General features: G+C 48.6%; 1 protein-coding gene across 1 annotated transcript in view; it reads right to left on the bottom strand.

Moving 5' to 3' along the window:
* Nucleotides 1-12,096, bottom strand: part of LOC125226430 — a 142,071-nt gene that overhangs the window by 12,420 nt on the left and 117,555 nt on the right. The window contains exons 25-28 of the mRNA XM_048130413.1: nt 8,201-9,889; nt 6,357-6,498; nt 2,069-2,242; nt 79-181 (exon numbers count right to left, since the gene is read on the bottom strand). Of these exons, the coding sequence (XP_047986370.1) occupies nt 79-181; nt 2,069-2,242; nt 6,357-6,498; nt 8,201-9,889 (2,108 nt within the window). The remainder of the gene's footprint in view (nt 1-78; nt 182-2,068; nt 2,243-6,356; nt 6,499-8,200; nt 9,890-12,096) is intronic.

Genomic DNA, 12,096 nt, shown 5'->3' with positions numbered 1-12,096 from the left:
TTTCTGTGTTGCCTAAATTGTACAGTTCTCTTACTTACTCTTACAAGGCTTTAAATAAGTATTAATGTAGGTACGTACTTGATGTTGTTGAGGCGAATCGGGCGACGTCTCTAGAGGCGCGGGCGCGTAGTGCGCCGACTGCGGCCGGTTGCTGCCCGTCGAGCTGCGTAACGATGACCATCTGCAGCAATATGCGATATTAGCATTTCGAATAAACACTGAAAGCACACTATAATAAAGAATACTATCGTACAGTATGGCTACTCCCGCTCCCCACTGAAAGTGCCGCCCACCACCTCTTGGTTACCTCACAGTTACCGCTCGTCAAAAATGCGAGCAGTCGGCCTGTCATATTTCACTCATACAAGCATAGTACGCGTTCACCTACACAAGCTTAGACTGTGTGCTAGGAACGCGCCTCTTTCATATATTTGATCGCTAGTGTCCGAGGTGTGCTGAAAGTTATATGAACGAATGTGGGAGACTTCTACTAATAACCTACTCGTACTTTAGTAGATTCGGTAGAACGAATTATCCTGAACAGTGCAATAGACCTATAATAGAGCAAAGGAGCGACGTCTGAAAAAAAACGATTAGCGAATTCGCGGACGATATCGTTGTTGGTCTGCATGTTGTGTCGGCATGTTGGTCCTATAGATACTAGTACAGGAGACTGTGGCTGCTGGCGGCCCCCTGGTGACGTCACTCACCGGTCGTGCAGGTTGTGGTGCTGGTGCGCGGGCAGGTTCTGGTAGAAGCCGTCTTCCGGCTGCGCCAGGTTGTGGCTGCTGGCGAGTGGCGGCCCCCTGGTGACGTCACTCACCGGTCGTGCAGGTTGTGGTGCTGGTGCGCGGGCAGGTTCTGGTAGAAGCCGTCTTGCGGCTGCGCCAGGTTGTGGCTGCTGGCGAGTGGCGGCCCCCTGGTGACGTCACTCACCGGTCGTGCAGGTTGTGGTGCTGGTGCGCGGGCAGGTTCTGGTAGAAGCCGTCTTGCGGCTGCGCCAGGTTGTGGCTGCTGGCGAGTGGCGGCCCCCTGGTGACGTCACTCACCGGTCGTGCAGGTTGTGGTGCTGGTGCGCGGGCAGGTTCTGGTAGAAGCCGTCTTGCGGCTGCGCCAGGTTGTGGCTGCTGGCGAGTGGCGGCCCCCTGGTGACGTCACTCACCGGTCGTGCAGGTTGTGGTGCTGGTGCGCGGGCAGGTTCTGGTAGAAGCCGTCTTGCGGCTGCGCCAGGTTGTGGCTGCTGGCGAGTGGCGGCCCCCTGGTGACGTCACTCACCGGTCGTGCAGGTTGTGGTGCTGGTGCGCGGGCAGGTTCTGCAGTAGAAGCCGTCTTGCGGCTGCGCCAGGTTGTGGCTGCTGGCGAGTGGCGGCCCCCTGGTGACGTCACTCACCGGTCGTGCAGGTTGTGGTGCTGGTGCGCGGGCAGGTTCTGGTAGAAGCCGTCTTGCGGCTGCGCCAGGTTGTGGCTGCTGGCGAGTGGCGGCCCCCTGGTGACGTCACTCACCGGTCGTGCAGGTTGTGGTGCTGGTGCGCGGGCAGGTTCTGGTAGAAGCCGTCTTGCGGCTGCGCCAGGTTGTGGCTGCTGGCGAGTGGCGGCCCCCTGGTGACGTCACTCACCGGTCGTGCAGGTTGTGGTGCTGGTGCGCGGGCAGGTTCTGGTAGAAGCCGTCTTGCGGCTGCGCCAGGTTGTGGCTGCTGGCGAGTGGCGGCCCCCTGGTGACGTCACTCACCGGTCGTGCAGGTTGTGGTGCTGGTGCGCGGGCAGGTTCTGGTAGAAGCCGTCTTGCGGCTGCGCCAGGTTGTGGCTGCTGGCGAGTGGCGGCCCCCTGGTGACGTCACTCACCGGTCGTGCAGGTTGTGGTGCTGGTGCGCGGGCAGGTTCTGGTAGAAGCCGTCTTGCGGCTGCGCCAGGTTGTGGCTGCTGGCGAGTGGCGGCCCCCTGGTGACGTCACTCACCGGTCGTGCAGGTTGTGGTGCTGGTGCGCGGGCAGGTTCTGGTAGAAGCCGTCTTGCGGCTGCGCCAGGTTGTGGCTGCTGGCGAGTGGCGGCCCCCTGGTGACGTCACTCACCGGTCGTGCAGGTTGTGGTGCTGGTGCGCGGGCAGGTTCTGGTAGAAGCCGTCTTGCGGCTGCGCCAGGTTGTGGCTGCTGCGCGACTTGCCGGCCCACGCGCTCGCGGCCGCGCCGCTCGCGCCCACTTGGTTCACGTTGGCCACGCTGGCGCTGACCGGGTGCATGTTCACACTGAAAGCAATTAAATGGTACCATTATTTGTAAAATACGTGTCATCGAGCGACATGGCAGAGAGGGACCAAGCATTCGCACTGTTTCCCTTCTGCTAAAAGCGCATGCTAATTGAGCAAGCTCAGGTTTTAAAACTAGTCGTGTTCGATTTTCAATTAGATCGGATATAGTCACGCAGGTGGACACTGCAGGAAAAAAATCTAAGTCGCTCGATTTACTTGTCGGGGACACAAATAAAAAGTCGTCCGTCAAAAAGAAATCGATTACAGATTGTGATTTTTTTAAGAGGGCATTCAACGAAAACGTCGTAATAATGTAAAATTGATAGTTTTAGTCGGCAAAATGCTACACTTTCCGTCATCTAAAAGACTTATTAAGTTCAGGATTCGATTAGGACATCTTCTTAACTTACATGTTGTGAGACTGGATTTTTAAAAACTAACTCACTTAATAAATTATGATTTTTTTTCTGGTGCATGTTTAGGAAAACCCGCGAAAAGTGCTGACTTAGTCCGTCTAATTTGTAAAATTTGGATAGTTTTGAATGCTTCAAGTGGTAAATTTGTATTATGTATATCCTGTACTACAATCATCTGAGACTACTTCTTTGTTATAAGGCTTTAGAATAGAGTAAATGAGGATATGATGAATCCAATTTGTTTCAGAAATCACCTCAGAATAAGTGTCAATTTCTTCGAAAACTTACGTGTTTTTGAAGTAGTTTTAATATAAAAATAATCTGCAACGCTTACTCAAACAGATTTTATGCAAAAGTTTTCTATTAATTGCAATTTAATATTTTTGACGATTTTTTAAAAATGCCTCCTTATTACCGGTTACGCGCGCTTGCGATGTCAGTACCGCGGCAGAGCTTGTAGAGGCAGGACGTATGTTAGTCCGCTCCGCACGCGGCTCGACGATCGCGAAGTTATTTTGTCATTGTGTGCGGCACCCGCCGTGTCCAAAACCGCACTTGTGTGCGTGTTTGGCTGTACTGTTGCATGTAATACTGCGACCGAAAACTTTGATCCTTGGATTGACGACTTTGGTAACTAACTAATTAACTTGACTAATATTTTTAGTAAGTATTATTTATTATTGAATATCATTTGAGGTTACTGACTCGTCTCAACAAAATCTTTGACAATAGATGGTACTCAGGATCTGATGATGAAGTCAGATGGTAGTCATGAGTTCTCATCAACCAGGTCTTGAAACCATTTCGTGTTTGGGCTCGTTTGATTCGCCTCAACAAGATCTTTGACAAGAGGTGATGGTACCCAGGATCTGATGATGAAGCCGGAAGGTAGTCATGAGTTCTCATCAACCAGGTCTTGAAACCATTTCGTGTTTGGGCTCGTTTGATTTGCCTCAACAAGATCTTTGACAAGAGGTGATGGTACCCAGGATCTGATGATGAAGCCGGAAGGTAGTCATGAGTTCTCATCAACCAGGTCTTGAAACCATTTCGTGTTTGGGCTCGTTTGGTTCGTCTCAACAAGATCTTTGACAAGAGATGGTACCCAGGATCTGATGATGAAGCTGGAAGGTAGTCAAGAGAATTCATCAACCAGGTCTTGAAACCACTCCGTGTTTGGGCTCGTTTGGTTCGTCTCAACAAGATCTTTGACAAGAGATGGTACCCAGGATCTGATGGTGAAGCCGGAAGGTAGTCAAGAGTATTCAACAACCAGGTCTTGAAACTCTTCTGTGTTTGGGCTCGTTTGATTCGTCTCAACAAGATCTTTGACAAGAGATGGTACCCAGGATCTGATGATGAAGCTGGAAGGTAGTCAAGAGTATTCCACGACCAGGTCTTGAAACCACTTCGTGTTTGGGTTCGTTTGATTCGTCTCAACAAGATCTTTGACAAGAGATGGTAATCACTCTTTTATACTCTGGCGCATCCACTGTCTCAGTGTGTCAACAGTCAACTAAAGCAGGTAGGCGTAGCGTAGAGTTGTATTTCCTTACAAAAAACCAATACATAGATGTGGACCTTCCTGTGCTCCATGCAATTAAAACAACATAATATTTAAAAACCGGCTGAGAGCGTGTCGGGTCACGCTCAGTGCCTACACTGAGCGTGGCCCGACACGCTCTCGGCCGGTTTTTAAAGCCGCGTTGGTAAATAGCCGCTCGGCTCTTCCGTAGTTTTCCATATTTTTCAAAAACTACAGAACCTATCAAGTTCAAAACAGTTTTCCTAGAAAGTTTATAAAGTTCTACTTTTGTAATTTTTAAATATTTTTTAATATATGGTTAAAAAGTTAGGGGGGGGGACACTTTTTTTTTCTTTAGGAGCGATTATTCGCGAAAATATTAATATTATCAAAAAACGATTTCAGTAATTCATTTTTAAATACCTATCCAACAATAAATCATACGTTAGGGTTGAAATTAAAAAAAAAATCACTCCCTACTTTACGTGTAGGGGGGTACCCTAATAAAACATTTTTTCCGCTTTTTATTTTTGCACTTTGTCGGCGTGACTGATATACATATTGGTACCAAATTTCAGCTCTCTAGTTCTAACGGTCACTGAGATTATCCGCGGACGGACGGACGGACGGAGGGACAGTCAGACAGACATGGCGAAACTATAAGGGTTCCTAGTTGACTACGAAACCCTAAAAACACATTTTAAATATTAAACTTATATTGACCGGGATATAGACCGTGAATATAAGTCTAATGAAAATAACCGTGAATCATTCAAAACTCTTACATTTTAAATATAAAAAAAACTACTTAAAATTAAAGAAAACCGATCTTAGTTCCATTATATACAGAGTGGGGCCTGTAACAAAGGCGAAGAATTGAACTGTAGGCTATTCTCCTTATACTGATCAACATTTATTCAGTGACTTTTAAAAATTATGAAGTCTTTAAATTTTTAATTTTTCATACAAAATAAATATTAGCTTCAATGTACGCCATTATTGTTGTCATTGACGTTGTCTGTCACACTTTAGACTTAACAGAATTCGCAATACATTACCTCTTAGAAAAAACTTTCAAGGGTGATAAAAATCAAAATACAAGTTATTTTTAAAAGTCGCCGAACAAATGTTGATCAGTATAAGTGCGTTTTCACATTATCCGATCCGATATCGGATGTCGGACCGATATCCCATACATTACAGGCGCCATCTTGGATTTTTTCTATTGAAATGCTTTCGACATCCGATATCGGATCGGATAGTGTGAAAACGGCTTAAGGAGAATAGCCTAGAGTTCAATTCTTCGCCTTTGTTACAGGCCCCACTCTGTATATGTACCTAGAAAACATCATCATCTTCCTTGCGTTATCCCGGCATTTGCCACGGCTCATGGGAGCCTGCGGTCCACTTTGACAACTAATCCCAAGATTTGGCGTAGGCACTAGTTTTTACGAAAGCGACTGCCATCTGACCTTTCAACCCAAAGGGTAAACTAGACCTTATTGGAATAAGTCCGGTTTCCTCACGATGTTTTCCTTCACCGAAAAGAACCTAGAAAACATATCATGTACAAAATAAAATAAAACTAAGAAAACGGATTATATTCATTATACGCGATATAATCTGATTCCATAAATTTATTTCATGAGTAACTATCGCGGTGACAGAAGACAATATTATATACACAATTTATTATATTATAAAAGTTTTTTAATTTATTTCTTCCAAGGCTACACACGTACGTTTTAATAAAAAAAACTGTGATAAGTTTAATAATTAAACTAAAAGGTCAAGTATTTATGCACGAAATCATGTATGCAAATATGTAATATATATGGTGGTGTTTTTACGCAAGTATCAATAATGGTTAGTCCGCAACGCCACTGACGGCGTGGCGGTACCGACCATGAATGCTATCCCTTTCGCTCTAGCCGCACGTAAGGTTGGTTCGAAGAGGATCGCACGCTATGTCTGTACCGCAGGCTACAATCGTTATGCTTCTGGTTATAGTGTGCGTCTGCACACAGGCGCACGCCAGCGCCGCCGGCGTCGAAATGCGAGCAAGCAGATTTTTTGAAAGCGCTCTTAATGTTACTGAAGGTATGCGTACTCTGTAGACATCCCGCTTGGGATGTCGCGTACGACCACCCACTGTGAAGAGGCTAGGTTACCTGGCGGGCAGCGGCGGCATGGTGTCGGCGGGCGCGTCGGCGTGGTGCAGCGCGGGCGTGCTCTTGCTGGGCTTGACGGGCTCGGCCGCCAGCCGCGCCGGCAGGTCGCGCTCGGACGCGCGCCGCGCCGCGCCCAGTGGACCTGCGCAACATAACCATGTTATACGCTATTCTGATTATGTTTACACGACACTAACATTCTAACGTCCACTAAAACATCGTGCGCAGGTACAATGGAAACCTAATATTGCGTGACGCCTGCATTAAAATTTTGGCAGTAATCTATTAAAACGATAATTCAAAAACTGTTGCTTCTTTCTTGAAATAAACGTAGTACGTTTTCGTATTGAATGTACTTACAGAACGGTCAGTACGGTATAGTACACAAAATATAGGGCTTATTTTATTTATGATAAAACAAGTACATCATTAAACGGCCGATGTTTTAATCATTAATTTCGCTGTCAACCCGTGTTTTGATCGCGATTCGTTTTTTGATAGCAATCTAACTTGTCCACCATCTCAACATGGGGCAGACAATTTTCTAGTTACTTAACAATATTTAATTTTCTATTGCAAAAACAGTAATAAATAGTCAAGATCGACGAGTATTTCCATGTTTGTTTCATTATCACTTTGATACTCTGAAATTAAACGATTCAACGTCGTTCAATCTTATATACACCGTGTCCAATAAGTTTGAATACAGCACAAATAGCCAATAAAACAAAATGAACAAATAGTTACTACATTATTATTATATTTTATGAATGGCACTCTTATTTACTACATTCACAACAAATGTTTTGGAATAACTCCAGCATTAACTTGTTTACCAGCCTCAAACGCTTCTCAAACGGATCACACGCGGCACGCACCGTTTTCTTCACATTTCATCCCAAATACTCTCGATAACCTTTTTGAAATGATCTAGGTTTATGATTTTATAAAAATTTAGTCTTCAAAGCATGTATGACCATACAAAATAGTCTAATACGCCTAAACCTGGAGGCCTGGGTGGCCACTCATGTTTCGGATAAAAAACTGCCAAATTAGTCTGAAACTACGCTAGAATACCATTTGCCGAATGTGCTGGAGGTGCGTCTTGTTGGGACACATGATACTCATTCCCAAGCATCCTTTTTAACTTTAAGGCATTTTTTTCTCCAAAACCTTGGTTTTAAAGAAAAAAACGTTGATTTTAACGCTTTTATCTGTAAGTACTGAAGGTAGTTTACCTCGCTTACATACTGCATCCCACACCTGGGCCGATGGTGAGCTCTGGAACCTAGGCACATTTTTCTAGTTGCCCGGAACGTTATCTATCATCGGTACCCATAATAGTTTATTTTGGACACGTGGCGTCTGTTTTATCACATACAGATTCTCCTTATAAAAAATAACTCGTCACCTGCGTGCCGAGCAAGTATTTTGTTGGCACTTTACCTCTTTGTTTTTCTTGTGCATGTACTTTGTGCTTGTATTTTATTAAGAGGAATATACTCTTTAGTTTAAATAAGAATTTGATGGCCTGTGATCCCTATATCTTTAGAACTGAGGTAAAATGTGAGTATTCGGACTTATTGGACACGGTGTAGATGATATGAAACAAGTTGGAAGCATTCGTTACTTGCTACCCATAAACAAAATCCATCGACATAATAATAAGGCTCTGCAGTGATATCGCAAATAAAAACGAAGAAACTAGGACGAAAATAACGAAGCAGTGATCCTTTACTTCTACGAACAAAAAGAGTGTCCGCATGCTCGAACTAAAAAAAGAATGTGTTGTCGGTAGTAGTGCGCACAGCTATAACACACCTATCATGCGTGTGCGGTCTTACACGGGGGCGCGGCGGCGGTGGCGGGGCAGCTGCGGCGCGCGGGCGCGGCCAGCGCGGTGCGCCCGCGCGCGCTGCCGCCGCTGAGGTTGGGCCAGCTCTGCGCCACCGCCGAGCACGACGCGCTAGGAGACGAGCCCGAAGATACGTCCAAAAGCGAAAAGGAGCTCTTTTGCGTCACATCCTCGACGACGGCCGCTTTCGAACTCGATTCGGCGCTACTTTTGAGCGATTCTTTGCTCTGTCTCGTGTCCGAGTTGAGGCTCGATTGGTTAGATTTCAGTCTTATGTTCTCTAGCGTGATGAGTTTCGGTTTGTTGTGTATGATCTCGTTGAAGACGTAGGCGTGGTTGTCGGAGTGGTCCTCGGAGGGCAGGTTGGGCAGCTCGAACTCGTTGCCCTGCGCGAGCGTGTCCTCGCTGCCGCGCGAGCCGTACCGCGACCAGTCCTCCAGCTGGATCAGGATGCTCTTCACCTCGTCCTCCGACATCTTCTCCCCTTTCGTTTCGCTGGTGTCCGTTATCAACGACTCGTACTGTATATCGACTAAACTAGAGCTAGCGGGTAAATTTTCTTTCGATTTAAAAGTTTTCTCGGTCTGACAACTAAGATTAGGACTCGATTGGCAGTTTCTCTTGTAGTTTTTGACACAGTATCGGAGGTTGATGTCGTTGAAACGTTTCGTGAGAGCTTTAACTCTACCGAAGGCGGGGCGGTACTCGTCGGGCGACTTCCACGACTTACGATCGACGCTATCCAGAACCTGCTTCGCCCCCGCCTCCACCGGAGTCGGATAATTCTTTCTCCCGAATATATTTTTATGGTTTATCGTATCGTCGAACGATTCCGACGTAGAATTGGAAGGTTCCGCGGCGCCCTCGGATTTACTAGAATACGACTTCGACATAGTGAACAACGCTCTTCTTAACCTACAATGTATATCGTCTATTTTGTCGGCATCCTTACTAACGTCTAACTTGAGCTCGAGCTTTCTGCTCTGCGGGGTGCGGGGTGCGGGGAGATCTTTCTCGTCGACGTCCATGGGGAAGGAGGGAGTCTGGCAGACGGCGTCGGCCGTCTCCGGCTTGTCGTCGGGCCGGTCGAGCGACACGGACGGCAGGATGCGGCGCGTCTTGGGGGTGGCGACGCGCGCCTCCTCGAAGATGAACGGCTCGAAGGCGGGCTCGTCGATGTAGGGGATCTGCGGCGCCTCCGGCTGCGGCACGCGGCAGCACTCGCACGCACTGACGCACTCGTCGGGCACGGTGCAGCGGCGGCGGAAGGCGGGCCGCTCGTCGCGGAACAGCTCGAGCGTGAGGCGCGTGTCGATGGGCCGCATCTGCGGCGGCATCTCTGCGGGCGCGGGCGCGGGCGCGGGAGGCGGCACCGGCTCGGGCACGTGGCTGTCGTAGGTGGAGTCGCTGGCGGGCCGCTGCTCGTCGAAGTCCTCGCACGTGAACGTGAATATGGGGATGGGCCGCGGCGGCGGCGGGCCCTTGAGCTCGAGCGGGCAGCCGGGCGTGTCGGGAGAGAGGTCGTCGCGCAGCTGGTTGTTCTCGCGGTCGAGCGTGATGATGAGGCGCGGGATGGAGCCGTGGTAGTGCGGGACGCACTCCTCGCTCTCCGAGGTGCTGGACTCTGTGGACTCGTCCCTGAGCGGGTGACATCGGTCGTGACACTGACGCCGATATCCTGTAAGGGAACCAGTTTTGAGAACGACGAATTATATTCGCGTTGAGTTCTGAGCGTCCGTAAATACGTGACCGTTTCATGAAACGGATTTGGAGAATCTCAGGACTCAAATATTCGGTAAATACTGAACACGAAAATACGAAACAAAAAAATACGGATGACCTGAAAATTAATAAAAAAAGCCACAAACGGACACGAAAACTACGACAACAGCGATCATGGATCAAATAAAACAAAAAGACAAAACTGAAAAAAAAATAGACAGCCGACCACTTACTCCGAAAATTTTAGGTAAATTGGTTATTTTCGGAATAAAAGTCCAAGACTTATAAAACAATTCAGCATCTCAATTTACCCATACCTTAAGTAAGTCATTTTAGGAATTTTCCAATTTAGAACTATGGAAGTTCAGAGATGCGCAAGGATTGAAGGCCGCAGAGCAACAAAAGACGAGGTGTACTCGTAACATCGAAGCGCAAAGTAAAATAGAACCGACAACAATGGGGTCTGTAGGATGGAAGTTGGGAGTAAAATAGTAACAAGTTATACAAGGGATTGGTTACTGTTTAGAGTTTGGAAGGGAAGAATGGTGACACTATCACTGCCTTTTTACAGTAGCTACGAGTCCATTCATAATGTTGTATGCTATTTCGCATCTCGCTATATGCAGCGAATGTCGCTTAGAAAGCAATGAAAGATCTGGCAGGATTGGTAGGGTTAGGATAAAGCAGGGGTTGCCAAGACTGTCCGCCACGGTGCGCCGTAAACAGTAGGAAGAGCGAGTGGCAACGCTCATCATGTCTCCTATTTATTTCGAATAGCTGGCACCGTGATAAAATATTGCAATCACGCCGCGGACTGATAAAGATCTTAGGCAACCCCTGTGCAAAGGATAAGAAGTCGAATGTCGGGAGGATTCAGACAGATGCAGGATAAGAGGTCAGTGGCAGTAATGGAGTTGGGGGCGGCGAAGTTGGGTGCGGGTTGGTGACGGTAATAATATACAGAGCGGATGCGGGTATATCGGGTAGATACAGGATAAGAGGTTAGAGACAGCTGGACCTGCGGTGGCGAGCCCGGACCGCGGTGACGCCGGCCGCAGCAGCGCGGGGTGCGGGATGGTGAAGGATATATACAGCGGTGGATGGTACGATACGGGGGGTCGGTGACAGCAATGGACCTGCGGTGGCGAGCTCTGAGCGCGGTGACGCCGGCCGCAGCAGCGCGGGGTGCGGGATGGTGAAGGATATATACAGCGGTGGATGCGGGTATACGGGGGGTCGGTGACAGCAATGGACCTGCGGTGGCGAGCTCTGAGCGCGGTGACGCCGGCCGCAGCAGCGCGGGGTGCGGGATGGTGAAGGATATATACAGCGGTGGATGCGGGTATACGGGGGGTCGGTGACAGCAATGGACCTGCGGTGGCGAGCTCTGAGCGCGGTGACGCCGGCCGCAGCAGCGCGGGGTGCGGGATGGTGAAGGATATATACAGCGGTGGATGCGGGTATACGGGGGGTCGGTGACAGCAATGGACCTGCGGTGGCGAGCTCTGAGCGCGGTGACGCCGGCCGCAGCAGCGCGGGGTGCGGGATGGTGAAGGATATATACAGATACAGCGGTGGATGCAGGTATACGGGGGGTCGGTGACAGCTGGACCTGCGGTGGCGAGCTCTGAGCGCGGTGACGCCGGCCGCAGCAGCGCGGGGTGCGGGTTGGTGAAGGATATATACAGCGGTGGATGCGGGTATACGGGGGGTCGGTGACAGCTGGACCTGCGGTGGCGAGCTCTGAGCGCGGTGACGCCGGCCGCAGCAGCGCGGGGTGCGGGTTGGTGTAGGTGCCGCTGTTGCGGCGCAGGCGCGGCTCGTACACCAGCGCGCCGTCCTCCGCCACCAGCTCTACCCAACACCACCGGTTAACAACGCTACCGCTATATTATATTGGGGCTACTTGTGAGTACCTACACATAATTGGATAGACTCGTGTGTGTTTAAGCTTTTTATCTAGTTGTTGTAGTGTTATCTGTTGATGAATGTTAATGAAATAATTTACTTCCACAGGACACTCATATGATCTAAACTAATTCACTGAAAAATAATACGATCGGTTAGAACGCTAGAGCCTGAACTTTTTGTAAATCATATTAGCATGTTGATACAATAAAATCATTGTGTAAGTTATAACACTTTTAGCATACACCTTAATAA

The sequence above is a fragment of the Leguminivora glycinivorella genome, chromosome 5 (assembly GCF_023078275.1).
Source record: "Leguminivora glycinivorella isolate SPB_JAAS2020 chromosome 5, LegGlyc_1.1, whole genome shotgun sequence".
Lineage (NCBI taxonomy): Eukaryota > Metazoa > Arthropoda > Insecta > Lepidoptera > Tortricidae > Leguminivora > Leguminivora glycinivorella.
The sequence above is the reverse complement of the archived record's forward strand: the minus strand, read 5'-3'. Positions and strand labels throughout refer to the sequence as shown.